Genomic DNA, 18,838 nt, shown 5'->3' on the forward strand with positions numbered 1-18,838 from the left:
ATGAAGCTTTTCGAGGTGACTTACTCTTGTATGTATGTATAAGTAGGTACAAGATTTTCACATATACTTTTCTCTTTTATTACGCTTCTAAAGTTACCTCGAAAAGCTTCATTATATTCCTTTATTTTATCCCGAGTGGTGGCCGCCGCAATTTTGTGCGTACAAATTGCCAAATTTTTATAAAATGCATTTCAACTTTAATTTTTGTATATGTTGTGTGTAGTTGGCAACACTTTTCACTAGCAACTCCAGCTTGCCCTTAAGGACTGTGTACAGGACGGTTGTAAGATTGCAAGCAGTAAGAAGTGACCAATTGAAATCGATTATTTCAAACACTGACCAATAGGAACTCTTACTTCTTACTGCTTGCAATCTTACAACCGTCCTGTAGACGGTCCTTTAAAGGTTCTCTACAGCTGACAAGAACGGACTAAATCCGCCATTTTGTATCCAACTAGACGAAGTGTCCAGTCTCTTACTTCTAGGGTCTCTAGATAGAGGTGGGAGGAATCTAGGGAATCTTATGTGTCACCAATGCGCGCATTAGCTAAAACGGAACGGTTTTCTATGCACTTTATGCGTTCCATGCGTGAAACGGAAGGCACCCATTGTTCTATATTCCTATGCTGCGAGAGCGTACTGTAGTTGTTCTGCAGGGCTGCGTTCCGATTCCACGCCAGGGTGATCTCCCTCTCTTTTTATCTCATTCTTGTATCTTTCTCACTCCAATATAGCGGGTGCACCTGGGTAAGGAATCGGAACGCAGCCCAGTAGAAAAATCTTTTTTGAGGTTGAGGATAAATAAGCAAGGAAACCGTGATACTGTGTCCTAATTCAGAACGAAAATTTGACAAGAAGTAGAAAAATAGTAAGTCTATTTATGTAAATGTTTTCAAGATAACAGAAACCTAACCTTCATGTTATCAATCACTACATAAGTGAATAAAACAACATTAAATAATATTGCGTTTGTTTGATATTTCAGGAGTAAGAATGGCCAATTCATCGGCGAGTATAACCGTGTCAAGTATTTTGAAGAACAAGAGTTCTTTCGAGGATGAGCCACGGAAGAAGAGCAGAGGGAGTATTGGCGAAAGGCGAAAGAACTGGAAGAGGCGAGGAAGGCTGGTACGGCTCCAGCTGCCGTCGACGAGGAGGGCAAAGATATCAACCCGCATATTCCGCAGTATATCAGTGCTACGCCGTGGTACTTCGGTGCTCAAGGTCCTACCTTGAAACATCAGAGGCCACAACCTGAGAAGCAGAGGAAATACAGCTCTATAGATGCATGGTACAACCGCGGCGTTGATACTTCCAACGTAGTGGTCAAATATCGCAAGGATGCTTGTGAGAACTGTGGTGCGATGACTCACAAAAGGAAGTACTGCATGGAGAGGCTGCACAAGGTTCGGGCAAAATATACAAACTCGAAGATAGCAGTAGACGAGTTCACGCAGCCCGAATTGTCGATAGATTATGATGGCAAGAGAGATAGGTGGGCTGGTTACGATCCCTCCGAGCACAGAGCAATAGTAGAGGAGTACCAGAAGATAGAGGAGGCCAAGAGACAAATGCGAGCTCAGAAGCTCAATGCGGAGGAGGAAAACGACGAACAAGATTCCGACAAGGATAAAGACAAGTATGTTGACGAGGTGGACATGCCTGGTACAAAGGTGGACTCTAAGCAGCGTATTACAGTGAGGAACTTGCGAATTCGAGAAGACACCGCCAGGTATCTGCGCAATCTAGACCCGAATTCGACGTATTACGATCCAAAAACCAGATCTGTGCGAGATAATCCCTATGTTGGCACGGATCGCGAAGTGGACTATAAAGGCGAGAACTTCGTACGCTTCTCTAGCGATACTCAGCAGCATGCTAACGCACAATTGTTTGCCTGGGAAGCGCACGAAAAGGGAGTCGACGTACATTTGCTGGCTGAACCTACGAAACTAGAGTTGTTGAAACAAGAGTACGACAAGAAACGCGACGAGCTGAAGAATAAGGCACGTGACAGCATAATCGATCGTTACGGAGGCGAGGAGCATCTTGAGGCGCTCCCGAAATCTTTATTATTGGCGCAGACTGAACAGTACGTCGAATATTCGAGATATGGTAAGATAATCAAAGGACAAGATCGCCAGGTAATAAGGTCCAAGTACGAAAAAGACGTTTTCCCGAACAACCATACGTCGGTCTGGAGTTCTCATTGGCAGGACGGAAAATGGGGCTACAAATGTTGTTTTTCCTTTATCAAAAATTCATATTGCACTGGAGAGTCTGGGAAGAAAGTGGTGGAGGCGATAAATAATAATAACATGCAAAATAAAATTTTATATACAAGCCTGAAGCAGAAGAGGTAGATGACACACCAGATATGTTAAACATCGACAAAAACTCGTCAAACAGCGAATCTTCGTCTGAAGATGAACGTACAAAGAATAAATCGGAAAAGCAAAGTAAGGCAGCTAAACGAAGATTGAAGAAACAAAAGCGTATAATACGCATTCGCTAATCGGCCGTACGCAACGAGTTGAATCAACTTCAACTTTCTGCGTTGCGTGAAACGGTAAAAAAGTATGAAAATCAGTTTCAAACATACGGAGACCTAACTTCACGCAACCTACCATTTTCGAAAAACATACAATGATATAATGACATATAATGATATTTGATATGTTTTATGTAAAAATATAGTCATTAATAATATAATATTATTGAGAATTATTGATAATTATAATATTGAGGATTATTTAAAATTAAGCCTCTGAACGCGTTTTCTCTGTGCTGCGTTTGCTTCTTCTTCTTCTTAGTGTTTAATGGCACCCGATCCCTTTCAGGTTCGATATGGCCAATTGCAAAAATGAGGTAAATACGAAATACGAAATAACAAGTTGAAAAAAGAACTCGGGACAATCGTGCACCTGACGACTGTCCCCTTCGGAAACCATCGTGCTGCGTTTGCGTCTGCGAGCTGCGTCTGGTGTCTGGCGTTACGGCCTATGTAGACGGGCCTTTACGTTACGGTTACGGACGGCCGAATCGAGCAACGCGATTGGTCGAATCCTTACGTTACGTCTTACGGAATTTTGTCTGTGGAGGCCTTAAAAACGAGTCAGCTCTGCCAGCAAACCTGACTTCCAAACGTCCTAGAAGGCATGTATGCCGCGTTACTCCCGGGCAATGCTCGCAGCAGATTGGAAGAAGGTGAAGGGCGAATTTCCGGCGCCCTAAAGCGGGAACACCTTGGCTAAGGGTAGACTACCCTAACAGAAAAGTCTCTGGAGCGCAATTCTGTACTCGCCTACCGATGATTGTCGGTATCGTTAACTAGCGACAACCTATGAGAGCTACGCTTTTCTCCAAGGTCGTCCTTGCCATTGGCTATCGCTAGTTACCGACACCGACAATCATCGACCTCCATATAGTTGGCAGACAATTGTTTCTTTTTTTCAAATAAATAGTTGTAATCATTTGGAAATCATTTGGAGAAATTTGGAAAAGCATTTCTATAATTTGGAAAAGAATAGATAATTAATAATTAACAAAAATCATTTCTGGCGTATAGTTGGCAGACAATTGTTTTTTTTTAAATAAATGTAATCATTTGGAAATTATTTGGAGAAATGTAGAAAAGTATTTCTGTTATTTGGAAAAGAGTAAATAATTAATAATAAAATATATAGTTACTCCTGTCAAAAGCAGTTCAAGGCGAAATTCCATCGGTTGCGTCAGAATTTATTGTAAAAAGTCGCACGGCCGTTGTACGAGTGCGTGTGATCGTCAGATCGACGTAAATTTTTGTGAATTTTTAGAAAAATACGTCTCATCCGGTGGGGTGAGAACCCATACAGCACACAAACGTTAAATCAGCATCTCAGAAACGTTGCATAGCAACATCGCAATGTTCCATCAATATCGCAAAATGTAGATTCGACGTAGAAAAGATATTGCATAAATGTCTAATGTCCATTGAATTGCAATGTCTTGTAGATATTGCATTCAACGTCTACAAGACATTGCAATTCAATTAGAAACCTTTGTTAGATCTTAGGATTGTTCTTTTTTGCTGCACTTCTGAACTAGTGCAATAAGTTGGAGCGAAACAAATATACTTTCTTTCATTCTAACTTATTGCACTAGTTCAGAAATACAGCGAAAAAGAACAAACCTATTGATTTAACATTAGTAATTAATTATTACTAAATATAATAGAATTATTTGTTACATATAAGAAGAATGACAACTTTAAATTGACCATTAATTAATAAAATCTATATGTTGTTTCAATGTTGTAGCAACATACAGAATCAATGTAGAAGAATCAACATAGATTCAACGTTGAAAAAATATTTATATTTTACTATTCAACATTGTAACATCTTCGCAACGTTATTTCAACTTTTTGTGCTGTATGGGATAGCGATGGTAATTGCAGTTTCGACAATTCTCTTTATTGCTTGTGCAGAATAAAAAATCCTTTTCCACAAATGAAGTATAGATAGAAAGAAAGTCTGCTCTACAGGACTTTATATTCAAAATGGAAAAAAGTTAGAAAAGACAAATGCACGTTTTTAACTTTTTTCCATTTTGAATATAAAGTCCTGTAGAGCGGACTTTCTTTCTATCTATACTTCATTTGTGGAAAAGGATTTTTTATTCTGCACAAGCAATAAAGAGAATTTTCGAAACTGCAATTACCATCGCTATAGTGAAAAAATAGTTCACTAACGTTCAATTCCGGTCAAGTCACGTCCGCAATACGCGTCTATGCGCGGCGCGCGTCACGAGAGGGGCGCCGCATAAACGTGGAACGAGGGCGACCATGTGACCGGCGGCCGGCCAATCAGCTGTTTAGCTTTGTCGTGCCGCCAAGCTCATTTCCAGTCCGTGTGCACGCGGAAGCTGTGGGGTCGACTGGTTGCAGGTAGACCGCGAATATTTGGGGCCCGTGTGAATTATGCGCGGTCGATCGCGGTGAAGGAGACGCCGAATTGCCACAGCTGACAGACCGGACCGGTCACGTAGCGTGCGACAGCCTGTAAATCACCGTCGCAAATGCTTTTATATGCGGGGTCGCCATTTTGGTGATACGGCGAGCCGACGATTCGAGCAAAGTGTAGCCCTATGATCTTTTTATTTTCCTTTTGTGCACGGTTCATCCGCGGAATCCTCCTCAGCCGATTGACGGCCCAATAACGCCGGACATGACACAGCAAAATAAAACGATGAACTTCGTAATACAAGACGCTCATGGTAAGTGGATTCGCGGAGCGCGCCAACGCACCGTCGGCACACGCGTGACCCTGGTCGCATCTCCCTCGTCTCCGTTGGCTCTTCAATGCCGAGGAAAATTCGGCTGCCACCGCGTGTCCTCGAGCACGAACGCCCTCCACCTTCCTGCCGCGTCCTGATTGCCGGAAATCGTCGCTGGCCGCGAATTTACGCACGCTTTCTCCCGACCCGATCGGGCTTCCAGCCAGACAAAAACACCGTCCGCCTGTTTCAGCGAAATTTTACCGATCAGCCTCGTCCGCCCCCACTTTTGATATTGCAACTTTGCTGCAGTGTCGATTGTGTCGTGTGTTCATGCGCGAGGCACGCGATCAGTAGCGAGAACAAGTTTTATCACGTCGAGAGATAGGCGGCTTTGCACTTTGTTGCAACCATGTCTCTCTTTTGCTAGTCATTAGTTATTATGGTCTTCTCTGATAAAATGCGACACCAGCGAGATTGCATAAGAAGTCATTTGTTGCTATTTTTTAAAATCATACGCTTTGGGGTAGTCTTGATTCCGGAAACTTACCTGGCTCAAATTTCGTTACGTTCACTGTAATGCTACAAAGACGAGCTGTTGGTTTTACAGTTGGCTAGATTAGAGATCCAGTTTTGTCTATAATATATCATTCATGCATATGTGAAGATATACTTTTCTACTATATGTACCAGCTTTTCAGTATTAAATATTGTTGAACACTTTCAGCTTGGGGAAACACGTTCTGTTCTTCTTTAGTACAATTGACATGATGTCAACTGTGCGGGATAATTCTTAAATTTGAATACTGATGATTAAATATCATTGATGCATGTAAAAACGATCTTATCAATATTGATTGATTTTATTTTATTTATATTTATTTATATAAAGCTTGAAAAACTGTATGATGTACGACTTTTTAAATCTACTGAAAGATAAAATCTGTAATTGCTCGATGTATAGAAACTGAAAATGGCATAAACTTTGATACAAAACTGTTTATTAGCATGCAAATTGTAATTTAACAAGAGTAATTAAATGATTAACTTGTGAATAATCTTGACTGCATTTTCTACATGTATCTTAAAACATATTGCATAAAGTTTACATAACTTAATATTTAGGGTATATAATTGATTATGTATAATTGATTCTCAATTTATTTTTTGTATTTCTAATATTGTGACTATATTTACAAAGGTTTTATCTGCTACTATATGAACCATTAATATTATATGCTACATTAATATCTGAAGATTCCATTTCATTGCTGTTAGATGAGATTTGTCTTTGCTAAAGGAACAAGTTTTATAATATTCTAACTAGAAATAAAAAATAAAAAGCAGCAATTACAAATGAATCAAATTCATTGCAGGACACCCACAAATGATAAAAGTAGTGCAAAGTACACCTAATAAAGTATTAAGTGGTATTGTTAGCACAACAAATACAGGTGGCCTTAAAGTGTTTAAAGCTCCTAATCAAGAATCACAGGTATTTGTCTCAATTGTATATACTTATCTGCAACAATTATAATATTGGATTAACACAGAGGTTATACACTGTGCCTGTTCTATGTTGTAATGTCTCTTTACGGAACTTCTTTAAGGAAATCTTTCTTGAATAATATATATCATATTTTTAAAGGTATATTGACACAAAATATTTTTAGTGGATTTTTCTTAAGGTAATAAGGCACTTGGTATTAGATGTTCACAGATATCATGTATATGTTCTTGTAACTAGGTTTTGCCATCGAATGCGCAAGTTCTTAGGACTATCAGTCTACAAAGTCCATCTACACTTGGTCAGAGTGAGTATATTTTGACATATTGCTTTTATTCACATGCACGAAGATGCTCTTAATACAAACATGCTATTATAGGATTAGTAACAATACCTTTGCAAAATACTAAAGTGGCAACATCAAAAGCAGGGGAGCCAGTGATGACCAAGACTATACAGCTGACCTCTGCACAAATGGTAAGTGTGACTTTGGACAAATGTAACAGCAGGATCTTTATCGTGGGCAAATTTAAAACATCTTTTACTTTAGAACGACATAAAGCAGGTTATTGTACAACAGCAGCAGCAACAACAACAGCAACAGCAGCAGCAGCAGCAGCAACAACAACAACAATCTAATACATCTCAAATCATTAAAGATGCTTCTGGAAAAACATTTATCAGCCCGATTTTAGATCATACTGGATCCAGGAAAAGGCAGGACGTTGAAAGTGGCGATTTTCTGCCCGAGTAATATATCATCTTTAATCACTTGCATTTTTATTATATGTAGAAAGGACAAAGAGAGAATCTTTGCTTCTCATATAGTCTCGCGATATCTACACTATACACTGAGATACGAAGTCTACATGTATACATTATTTTGTAGTAAACGAAGAAAAACGGAAAAGGTTGGTAAAGGACTGAGACATTTCTCAATGAAGGTCTGCGAGAAAGTAAAGAAGAAAGGCACTACTTCTTATAATGAGGTAGCAGACGAGTTGGTCGGTGAATTCACTAATCCCGCTCATATAAATTCTTTAACAGATCAGGTATTTATTCGCTATTTGTATATTAATTATAGACAAAGGAATTTCTCTCTCTCTCTCTCTCTCTCCGTTTCCCAATTCACTATATATATATATATATATAGTACTATACGTCACCGTCTTTGCAGCAATATGATCAGAAAAATATCAGAAGACGCGTGTACGATGCTCTAAACGTCTTAATGGCGATGAATATCATTTCCAAAGAGAAAAAAGAGATTAGGTGGCTTGGATTGCCAACTAATTCATTGCAGGAATGTGTAGCATTAGAGAAAGATAAGAAGAAGAAGATCGAGAGAATCAAGGCTAAAACACAGCAGTTGCATCAGCTTATCTTGTCTCACATTTCTTTTAAGAACTTAGTCGAGCGCAATCGGTTAAACGAGAATCTTCGCGGGCCACCGAAGCCCAATTCTGCCATACAGCTGCCATTCCTCATTGTGAATACCAGTAAAAAGACTGTCATAGATTGCAGCATTTCAAATGACAAGTACGTTCTCGATTAATCATGCGAGTTAAGTTAGCAGACATTACACACACATAAAAATGGTGGAGTTAACAAATTTTTTTCTTTGCAGAACTGAGTACCTGTTTAATTTTAATGATAAGTTTGAGATTCATGACGATATCGAGGTTCTAAAACAAATGGGTCTAGCTTTTGGTATTTGTTTTTTATATCAAGAATATATTCGCTACTTTGGTTTGCTACTCCAGCTGAAGCTACATTAAAAAATATCAAATTTTCTTTTAGGACTAGAAAAAGGAGAATGCACTGAGGAAAATTTACGAAAGGCAAAGTTAATGGTTCCAAAATCATTGGAGAAATATGTGGAACGTACGTTATTTAGTAACTTACTTTTCATGTATAAATTTGTATTCTAGTACAATCGTGTCTAAAGATCAACGTTCGTTGCAGAATTGGCAACAGGGGACTTAGAAAAGTTTATTCCAGTAACTATCCCCGGTCCAAGTACATCGATGGAGGATCTAGATATAAAATTGGAGGGCTCACGGCCACCTTCGTCATCGCATACTTCATTGTCGGAGGATCCCTTATCTCCACCCTCCCAGTACTATTCAGAAGAAGAGGACGAAGAGGATGACAGCGATCAGGATGATCAAGCTGACAGTGATCTTGAAGTTAACTAGCACCCCGAATAACTCTTCACAGGCTAGACTCAGGGTTCGTATGTTACGTACTACGTGACGTATTATATGTGTCTCCATTTAAGTTACAATTGATGGGACGAACTTTCGAAGGTTTGGGTCTATGAATTTCAGGATACTCGCCACTGTCACCAGCGATGTCAACGTTAATAATATCGCCGCTGTTGCCAACTGTTGTCTTTACCCCGGTCGCCAATTTCTAACATACATCGAGCAAGGATACGAGGTCTTATCGTGAGCTGAAAGTAAATCTATTGAATGAGAATGATGATGAGAATGGGAAAAACGGTGTTGATTGGGGCCAAGGAGAAGAAGTAGCACTTAATTGGGCCGAGTGAATGGGCAAGTTTAAGCGGCTCTTTTTTCGTATCAAGCAAAATAGTTCGATGCACGTGCGGGCGTGGAGTGATTACAGAGTAAACAAATGCAGAATGACTGAAATAATGGGGTGCTATATTTTAATTGTGCATCGTCATGCAAGTTTATATGACTAGCGTCTATGTATTATAAATTATAATCTTACAGTATCAATATTATTATATTATGTGTACAAGACATATTGACCAGTACTCATTTTCTTATGGCACGTTTATAATAATTGTCTGTGGTACGCAGTAAAAGACGTATGATAGATGCAGCCACACATCTGACTCAAATTAAAAAAATACAAATAAATTGTAATAATGTTATAATATGAAGTTTGTAGTTTGTGGTTAGTCTTTTGAAAGGAAAGGATATGTATTAAATAACGACGCTATGTAAGGGTTTGCAGTAGTTTTATACGGCAAACTTCAGAAATTAAACATTTTTCATATCTATAATATATATACATATACATAAATGCATGATACATTCACGGCTGCGTTCAACAGAAAATACAACTTTACGATCAACATGTGCTCTTATGCGTCTTAAACACTTTTTTTTTATCTCTGACATTTACTAAAAGTATGTTGAAAGAGAATGTCGCAAGAGTTGCTAAAATTATGCCAATATCTTAGACACTTTGCAAGTCAAATTTTATCGAGTCTATTGTGCAAGTAAGCATAATCTAAGGAGAGTATTTGTATTTTCAAATTGATGATTTATTGAGACAACACATGGATTAACGTGATGCTATTTTCTGCTGAACACAACCAAATGACATATGATGTTCATTCATTCTTTATATGTTACAATCACATTTTGCATGAATTTACAAGAACAAGTTATGCATCAATGATAAGTTAATTACAATCTATAAAACAAAGCACTGCGTAGTTTAACTCCTTAGGAACGCTTCAATCCAAATCATCATCATCATAGAGATCATCAAACTCTGAAACAAAACAATTATTTCAATAAACTACCTGTATATTCTGTTAACATTGATTATTATTTATGGAAATGATACATTCTCCTTGATCTTTAAAAGATTATATAGAAATTCAGATCGCTATATTAAACTAGTAAATATTAAAAAATAAAATAATGATATACGATATCAAAAAACATTGGACTATATTTTTATTAACTGCAGAAAAAGAATTCTTGATTTTCTATGGAATTGTACAGAAATTAATCACGGAAATCCTGTATTACAATATTTACTGAAAAGATAAAGGAATTTGTGTTGTACCATTGAAAAATTCAGAATGAACAGCCTTTTCGCTCGTTGTGAGATCCACTAACAATCTACTGCCTCCAACCTAAAAAACATTAATGTATATTATGGAAACGTAATCCGGAAAGCAAAATGCGTTATGGATTTGTGGAGCGTAAGTTTAACGCTGAGGCGATTTAATGTTGACAATAACCTTGACATCGAAATTGTTTTGAATCTCTAAAAGAAAACAATATTTATACCTCCTCCAGTTCAACGTAAGGACCAGCTCCCTCGGGAAACATTTCATCGGCTACAAGCGTGGGCTTCATGATGAGATATATTAATTTATCTAGCACGTAATTATTCTCCCGTAACTGACCTACAATAAAAGAATTGCATTGTCTGCTTGATAACAAGGCACTTGAACTAAAGTCAATAATAATATCACATGAACTACATACAGTCTTACGTACAGAAGATTTATCAGGAAAAATAATGAAACAATAGTTAATGAGAGATTGAGTATACGATTTTTGACGTTTAGAAAATAAACTGACGCAGGCTGTAATCAGTTAGCACTGCGAATACTACGGAACACTATCTATCCTTTTTCTTCTTTCAAATAAGAAGAAGGATAGAAAGTGTCTTGAAGCATTTGTAGCAGCAACCGGACTGCACCCTCCTAACCTCAAATCATGAATTTAAAAACTCAGAATCTAAAAGGGATATTATGTACCGGAGCTAATCGTCGGCAGTGCGGAATCTAGGGATTTTATGTCTCCTGCTTGCTTCAGGTGGTCAACTGAAGTCGATATTTGAGAATTTGCAAAATCTGAGATGGAGCTCGTGTGCTATTTTCATATTTCGTATCAGCTGATAACATATGACGTTGACAGTCCAAAGGGTATCCGCGAATACATAATTCCGACTTCCGACCGAATTCCAACAATCCCTGTGGTCACATGCAGAGTGAATCCGGCACAAAGTAGGTCCTCCGAGAGACCACTTTTTAGTTTTTCTTAGTTATATCCTTCCGTGATTGTTATAAACTATTTTATACCAAAGCAAACAACGAGTACGATTACAATATAGCCGGCAGGATTCAACAAATTATCGGTTTAATAAAATTATACCAAAATGAGTAACCAAAAAACTGTGCCAAACGGTATCAAGTTCCTCATTGGTGGCACTTCTGGGTTTGTACCTCCTGTTTTTTTATTTAAAAATTTTACGATATTTATCTTCAATATACAATATTGCGATGGAATTATCGTGAAACTACGTTCTTAGAGAATAAGTGCAAATTGCTGTATAATTGCAATGTCGTAAGACTGTTTCGCAATTCCCGAGTTAGAAGACGGAATAGCAAAATTATCCAGATTTTATCCGGAAAATGGAATTATTTGACATAATTTTGTAAATAAAAAAAGATAATGGTTGATTTATAATGATGTAATATGTATATATGTGTATCTACATATATATATACTTAACTTAACAAGCTATAAATAGCTGTAACCTTGGACCAGCAACTTCTTGTGATAGAGTTTATGAAATTTTTTATTATGATAAAAGTAAAATTTTATGTAAAAGTAAAATAAAGAAAAGGTATAATGTAGTTGTTAAATATAATATATATTTAATTGTAGAATGGCAGCAACCTGCTTTGTACAACCATTAGATTTAATAAAAAATCGCATGCAGTTAAGTGGTACAAAGACATCAACGTTGAACGTTACATCAGCGATTCTCAAAAATGAAGGTGTTTTGGCATTATACTCAGGCTTGTCTGCTGGCTTGATGCGACAAGCCACATATACGACCACTAGGCTTGGCATATATACTTGGCTTATAGAACTTACCTCGTAAGTTTGACCTGAGGATTTTGTATAACTACTATATACGTTTACATTTACATGTACGAATTGTATTGAGGTAAATGTATTACAAAACTATATTTTCCCTGTGCAGAAAAGATTCCCAACCAAGTTTTCTCGTAAAGGCTCTACTTGGTATGACAGCTGGTTGTGTAGGAGCATTTGTAGGTACACCTGCTGAAGTAGCTTTAATTAGAATGACAGCAGATGGCAGACTGCCCATTGGTAAGTTTTTATATATATATATATATATATATATTCCTTGTGTTGTGTGTTGCTTATCGTAAATGTATTTTCCATATTTTCAGCTGATAGGCGCAATTATAAAAATGTGTTCGATGCATTATTCCGTATAATTAGAGAAGAAGGTCTCTTTACATTATGGCGCGGTGCCATTCCCACTATGGGACGCGCTATGGTTGTAAATGCGGCACAGTTAGCGTCATACTCTCAGGCAAAGCAGGCATTACTAGATACAGGTACATAGAAATATGATACAACCATCAGAGGCGTTTAAACAGAATCATGTTGGAGCTGTTATTTATGTATTTGTTATATCATGTTTTTTTTCTTTAAACTAGGATATTTTGAAGAAAATATTTTACTGCACTTTGCCAGTTCTATGATTTCCGGTTTAGTTACCACTGCTGCCTCTATGCCTGTGGATATAGCTAAAACGAGGTATGTCATAGAATTATAGTACATTTAAAATTTCATTTGTTCAGCGCCTTTAATTGAGGATATAAATTTATGGCAATTATTTTTCTTGTAGAATCCAAAACATGAAAACAATAAATGGTAAACCAGAATTTACGGGCGCGATTGATGTCTTAACTAAAGTTATAAGAAACGAAGGATTGTTTGCATTGTGGAAAGGATTCTTCCCGTATTACGCACGTTTGGGACCGCACACGGTCCTGACATTCATTTTCCTGGAACAAATGACCGCCTCTTATAAAACATATCTGGCATAATAACAGTTTGCTAAGAACTCTCATTAATGATCGGGTAATTCAGATGTCTTGTTTTATACTATTTATCGCGTTCATTTTTGAGAACTTTATTTTTGTAATAAGCCATTTTTGTAGCATGTTTACCATCAAAGATTATTGTGCACAGTTACAATATATCACCACTCTGTACATACACATGGACTGAAATGTTCGTGCGCAACTTTGTATTAATTCATAATACAAAGTTTTGCATTTGAAGTTCGCTAAGAGAATCCGCATGGACTTTTCAGCCAAATCATTATCTAGAATTTTCAGTTTATGACACAATAAGTATTACAATACACGTACGTATGCGTATATACTTTGCAAGCTTTTACTTCTGAGGGACATTTTACGTTATAATCGAAACAAAACCACATTTATATATTATTGTGTATTGTTATTGATATTTTCCATTGCAATATATATAAGTAAATTGTGTTTCTATGCTTTGGAATTACAGCTATAGCAATTTACTATGCAACGTATCAAGGTATTTTATTGTTAACTTGTAGAGAGTTTACATGTTACAAGTACTAAGGTACAGCTCGTCTGATACGGACTCTAGTCTCGTATATATGTATGTCATTTTAATTAATTTTATGTATTGTTATTTCCGATATTGATCGGATTTTTATTTTATTGATACACTTCCGATATTGCGCCATCTTTTCTTTTTGCTCATATGACGTATGTTGCTATTATTAGCTATTATTAATAGTAAAAATTGTATGAATATGTCCAAGTAATGTAATATTAATAGAAAATGTGTCATCAAAAATTGTACATTATTAATATATGGAATATTTTATAATAATAAAGGAACATATATATTTTTTAAACGTAAATAATTTGTGCGATATTTTAGTTTTTTAAGCTCTGGATTAACAGATTGAGAAATATTTCATTTACAAATTTTTATTATCTGTTTTGCATTTTGTATGATATCTTATCTCCATTTTGTTGTTTACAAGTATCGTGAAATTATGATAATAATATTCAGGGACGTTTCAGTTAAACTTCATTTGTACGAATAGTGCAGGTGTAAAAGACGTATACGTTAAATATTGAATTTTTCTATTGGAACATGACACGTTCATGTCACGTTTTGTGTAATCATTTCATTAAGGGTCGGCAGGAGTAGTACAGAAACGCCTGGTGATATTTAGGCGACTATTTTTTTCATATATGTATTTCCAAAAGTACAGTAACGTAACAAAACAAACCGCGCGTAATAATTATACTTTTCGCAATCAGGAAGACTGTCCGTACTCTGTACAAAGCTCTACATGGCCCTACAAAAAATCTCCCGCGAGAGTCTTCCTGTCCCGGAAGAACTACCTAATATAGGATGTCTCAGACTACTCATACATCCCTTTTAAAAGGCAAAGAAATGCTTTTTAGCAAAAATCCCGAAAATTTCCGTGAGTAAATTGAGTACGCTGTATTCAATAGTGATATTTTTAACTTCCGATATTGACTGCGGAAATTGGCTATTCAGATTGTAAGTTGAATTTTTTAAATGGAACATAGCACTTTCATTTCATATTTTTTTGCATTTTTGCAAAATGCATTTTTAATTTATCGTCTATCTGATCGGATAGACGTAATAAATAATAATTCCAGAAGAATTTTGTTCCACCAGGAAAAATAATATTTTATATAATATTTATGTAAGTAATAATAAGAATTACAATATTGTGCAAGTTGTCGGTAATTTCAATGCTCTCGGTAATGTCGATAAGAATGATTTCTTCTTTTTATAACTGGATGAAAAACTTGTATTCTCTTCTGTTTAGTTTCTTCTCCATGGTGTATTTTGGTCATTTATTCGGATTAGGTTATGTATACACGTGATAGTGCGTTTCTGTCACTCAGTCAAGCACAAGAGTAAGATTAAGTTATATTAATACATACACTGCAAACATTGTACGTTATTAAAAGCGTTCATTGGTACAGATAAGTATTCCAAAAGTTCAAACTCTTTATGTGAGTTCCGTAACTATGAGCTTTTCTGTACACGAGTCACGCATAGTCTTGTGCAATAACGAACGCGTGATAATATACAACACTGACAACGACACTGAACACATTATTGTTTTGCCTGACCTGCCTGAGTCGAGTAAAAAGATCGACGTGCACAATAATGTGGACATCGAGGCGTATCACGCGATAACGTCTGTGACGTTCTCCGAGGATGGAAGATACTTTGCAGTCTGCACGAATCGCAAGCAGTTGTGCTTGTACGAGGGAAGGGACTCGCCGAAGCTTCTGTCAAATCGAGAACTCGCCAGAGCTGCAAGCAAGGTGAAGTTTTCACCGAGTAACGACATCGTCGTCGCGGACAAGGCTGGTGATGCCTATCTATTCTCAACTAGTTCTCCGACAGAGGCTGGAGTTCTACTCTTGGGCCACTTGTCGATGCTTCTTGACGTACTCATCACATGCGACATGAGGTACATCCTGACCACCGACAGGGATGAGAAGATTCGGGTGTCCATGTTCCCAAACTGCTACAATATCATGTCCTACTGTCTGGGACATGAAAAATTTGTGACCAACATCTCGGAATTGCCTCACGACAAGAGCATCCTGTTGTCGTGCGGCGGTGACGGCATCCTTAATTTATGGGACTACGAGCGCGGAATTGAACTGAGGTCTATAAATTTCCGCGACAAGATATCGAAGCACGATATCGAGAAGTTCAATCAAGATCTTCAAGACTATCATTACGAGGAATCTGTGGATATATTGCCTGTTAAACACTTGAGGGTGTCCTGCCTTAGTAAACTGGAATCTTTGATTGTAATAAGCTTTTATAGCAGCAAAATACTATTAACTTATACCATTATTAGTAACAAAGACACGCGATTGCACGTAAATTATTTGGACTCCGTGACTGTAGAAGCTGAACCCGTGGAATGTCTTCTGCACAAACAAGATTTGTGGGTGTTAACAGATATAGGACTACGAGTATATAAATTCGAAAATGATAGCTTTGTAACTCGTAATAGCCTAAATTACACGATAGAGCGACTGAATAAGTTGTGGGAAACCCTGGAAAATACAGTTGCCAAGCAGAATCTGTTTCCAATTTTATATAAGAGAAAGTACGACAATGTGCAGGAATATCTAGAAAAAAAGAAGATTCGTCTCGCAAGTAGCACAGACTAATATATAATAACATTCTTACAAATGTTCCAACTAACATTCGACAAGTGCGAAATAAACATTTATAATAATGTTAAACACAAAGGAAAGTGTACATTTATTTTACCTCAGTCATCTCGCATTGTACTAATGTTATCGTATCGTACAAATTTATTAAGGTTAATGCTGAGCTAACTTTTATAGAAGAGACCTCATCAAGAAATATAGCCAAGCGATACTCCGAATGATCCGACGTGGACCGTTAGAGAAATTAAATAGACATTTACTGTCACTTTTAGAATATAGAATATAGCAAAGAATATCAAGTTATACAGGCTTATAATCTAATTTGGATTCAAGTTTCTTATTGTCAGAAACCTTCCTGACGGCTTTCATAAAATCTTCCTGTATCACGTATTCTCTCTCTAATCGTATCGCGAACAGACCAGCCTCCGTGCACACGTTTCTCAAGTCAGCACCGTTGAATCCATCCGAGAGTTTGACCACGGCCTCGTAATCTACAATTTAATAAATAATTTTTAATTATTTAGTTAAAGATATTTATATGCTAAATATTGGTAGAGTAAAATATATCGAAGGTGCAAAATTCTTACCGATTTCACCGTGTTTGGCGATCGGCAAGGCATGGATCTTCAAGATTTCTAAGCGAGCTTGTTCATTGGGCAGCGGTATCTCAATCTTTCTGTCCAACCTTCCCGGCCGTAATAATGCAGGGTCCAAAGTATCGGGTCTATTCGTAGCCATTATCATCTTAACTTGACCCAAGGAATCGAATCCGTCCATCTGATTCAACAATTCCATCAAAGTTCGCTGGATCTCTCTGTCAGCGCTCGTTCCTTCCGAAAATCTACGGCCGCCTATGCACAGAAATAAATATTAGTGTACTCGTGCAGTTTCACTCGCTTCTTATAAACATTGCATACCCACCGATAGCATCGATTTCGTCCATAAATATTATACAAGGTTGGTGATCACGAGCATAATTAAACATCTCTCTAATCAGTCTGGCTGATTCTCCGATATACTTGTCGACGATAGCGCTGGAGACAACTTTTAAGAAATTCGCATCTAATTGACTGGCAACAGCTCTTGCCAATAGCGTCTTTCCAGTACCTGGAGGACCATACAGCAGACATCCCTTGGGAGGGGTAATACCAACTCTTTGAAAAAGTTCAGGATTCAATAATGGTAATTCTATGACCTCGCGTAGTTCGCGTATCTGCTCGCTCAAACCACCAATTGCAGAATATGTCACGTCCCCGGGATCTTCGTGAGACATGTTATAAACTAATGGGTCAACCTAGGAAACAAGAGAAATGTTTATTAATCTTCAAGCAAAATTAAAGGCTTTCTTCCTCATATTGAAATATTAATTAACAAATTTTTACCTCACGTGGCAAGTAACGCATAATCGTAAGAGTTGTCATGTCCAGAGCAACTCTGGTCCCTGATTTTAGTTTGTTCTTATCTAGTTGACGTCGACACCCAACAACATAACGTGGACCATTTGTTGCTTTTACTATGACTGTAAAAATAAATATGTTTATCTTTTATTTTTGTTTTATTGAAATAAAGTTTAAAATAATTATTTGTAGAGCTAAATGCAACAAAAACATTGTTCATCATATAGACCATTGTTTATACAACTTACATTTTTCTTCAGTAAGTTGTTTCAGCACTTCTCCAACGATCTATAAATTGAAATAATCATGAAACAAAATAAAATCATAAGTTAGCATTTATTATTTTGATGACAGAAGTGAATATACCTGTCCAACACTCTGTAATGCTTTCAAGTCATTCTCAGATTTGTCATATTGCTTTGTCAGATCTTTGAGATGTTCTCTCACTAGAAAAGAAAAAATCATATTTTATATTTTTTTTTATAAATTGTTATAATATAATGAAATACGAATACATTAATACTGTAAGGACAGCTTATTTAAATATAAAACTGAAAAGATGATAAGCTTAAGGTAGAAGTAGTAAGGTTATGAACCTCCAGAATATATCGTGAATGTAACTTGGACAGAATTTAGAATTTCGATGAAAGTGTCTTACTTTCTTTAAGACGTGATTCGACTTCCTTGTGTTCTAAGAGCTTTTTTCGATAATCCTGAAGGGCTTTTTCTCTGACAGAATCCATGGTGACCGCCATTCTTACTTATTTTGCTGTATAACTGTCATCGAATAAATAGACAAAGATAAGCGAGATGTGCGTCAGAAATTCGAAA

The 18,838-nt window shown here is 36.9% G+C and overlaps 6 protein-coding genes across 9 annotated transcripts; 4 read left to right on the forward strand and 2 right to left on the reverse strand.

Moving 5' to 3' along the window:
• Nucleotides 1–985: 985 nt before the first annotated feature.
• LOC105274711 (pre-mRNA-splicing factor Slu7-like) lies at nt 986–2,640 on the forward strand. The gene is given in 3 exon segments (XM_026973373.1): nt 986–1,077; nt 1,080–2,333; nt 2,336–2,640. Coding segments are annotated over 3 exon segments (1,518 nt in total). The 5' UTR covers nt 986–993; the 3' UTR covers nt 2,516–2,640.
• Nucleotides 2,641–4,863: 2,223 nt separating this feature from the next.
• LOC105274713 (transcription factor Dp-1) lies at nt 4,864–9,671 on the forward strand. The gene is made up of 11 exons (XM_011331048.3): nt 4,864–5,256; nt 6,633–6,751; nt 7,004–7,070; nt 7,143–7,240; nt 7,314–7,513; nt 7,653–7,815; nt 7,941–8,302; nt 8,391–8,473; nt 8,564–8,647; nt 8,729–8,995; nt 9,094–9,671. Exons 1-10 carry the CDS (start codon nt 5,208–5,210, stop codon nt 8,959–8,961), a joined length of 1,458 nt encoding a protein of 485 aa, XP_011329350.1. The 5' UTR covers nt 4,864–5,207; the 3' UTR covers nt 8,962–8,995; nt 9,094–9,671.
• A 70-nt stretch (nt 9,672–9,741) lies between these two features.
• LOC105274712 (COP9 signalosome complex subunit 9) lies at nt 9,742–11,193 on the reverse strand. Of its 2 annotated transcripts, none has more exons than XM_011331047.3 (4): nt 11,038–11,193; nt 10,825–10,943; nt 10,598–10,667; nt 9,742–10,297 (listed from the first exon to the last, which is right to left on the reverse strand). In XM_011331047.3, exons 2-4 carry the CDS (start codon nt 10,891–10,893, stop codon nt 10,260–10,262), a joined length of 177 nt encoding a protein of 58 aa, XP_011329349.1. In that variant the 5' UTR covers nt 10,894–10,943; nt 11,038–11,193; the 3' UTR covers nt 9,742–10,259. The 2 variants fall into 2 exon arrangements, with proteins under 2 accessions (XP_011329349.1, XP_011329348.1); XM_011331046.3 differs by having other exon boundaries at nt 11,026–11,184.
• Nucleotides 11,194–11,424: 231 nt separating this feature from the next.
• LOC105274714 (mitochondrial 2-oxoglutarate/malate carrier protein) lies at nt 11,425–14,214 on the forward strand. 2 transcript variants are annotated; one of them, XM_011331050.3, is made up of 6 exons: nt 11,425–11,549; nt 12,214–12,429; nt 12,536–12,666; nt 12,750–12,920; nt 13,023–13,122; nt 13,214–14,214. In XM_011331050.3, the coding sequence occupies exons 1-6, from the start codon at nt 11,527–11,529 to the stop codon at nt 13,413–13,415; spliced, it is 843 nt and encodes a 280-aa protein (XP_011329352.1). In that variant the 5' UTR covers nt 11,425–11,526; the 3' UTR covers nt 13,416–14,214. The 2 variants fall into 2 exon arrangements, with proteins under 2 accessions (XP_011329352.1, XP_011329351.1); XM_011331049.3 differs by having other exon boundaries at nt 11,435–11,760.
• Nucleotides 14,215–14,342: 128 nt separating this feature from the next.
• Nucleotides 14,343–16,685, forward strand: LOC105274716 (tRNA (guanine-N(7)-)-methyltransferase non-catalytic subunit wdr4). Its single transcript, XM_011331052.3, has one exon. It carries the CDS (start codon nt 15,438–15,440, stop codon nt 16,605–16,607), a length of 1,170 nt encoding a protein of 389 aa, XP_011329354.1. The 5' UTR covers nt 14,343–15,437; the 3' UTR covers nt 16,608–16,685.
• On the reverse strand, nt 16,673–18,762 carry LOC105274715 (26S proteasome regulatory subunit 10B). 2 transcript variants are annotated; one of them, XM_011331051.3, is made up of 7 exons: nt 18,666–18,762; nt 18,374–18,453; nt 18,256–18,295; nt 17,993–18,129; nt 17,532–17,904; nt 17,198–17,461; nt 16,673–17,101 (listed from the first exon to the last, which is right to left on the reverse strand). In XM_011331051.3, the coding sequence occupies exons 1-7, from the start codon at nt 18,760–18,762 to the stop codon at nt 16,911–16,913; spliced, it is 1,182 nt and encodes a 393-aa protein (XP_011329353.1). In that variant the 3' UTR covers nt 16,673–16,910. The 2 variants fall into 2 exon arrangements, with proteins under 2 accessions (XP_011329353.1, XP_026829175.1); XM_026973374.1 differs by lacking the exon at nt 18,666–18,762 and adding an exon at nt 18,604–18,622.
• Nucleotides 18,763–18,838: the final 76 nt, after the last annotated feature.

This window comes from Ooceraea biroi, chromosome 10 (assembly GCF_003672135.1).
Source record: "Ooceraea biroi isolate clonal line C1 chromosome 10, Obir_v5.4, whole genome shotgun sequence".
Classification (NCBI taxonomy): domain Eukaryota; kingdom Metazoa; phylum Arthropoda; class Insecta; order Hymenoptera; family Formicidae; genus Ooceraea; species Ooceraea biroi.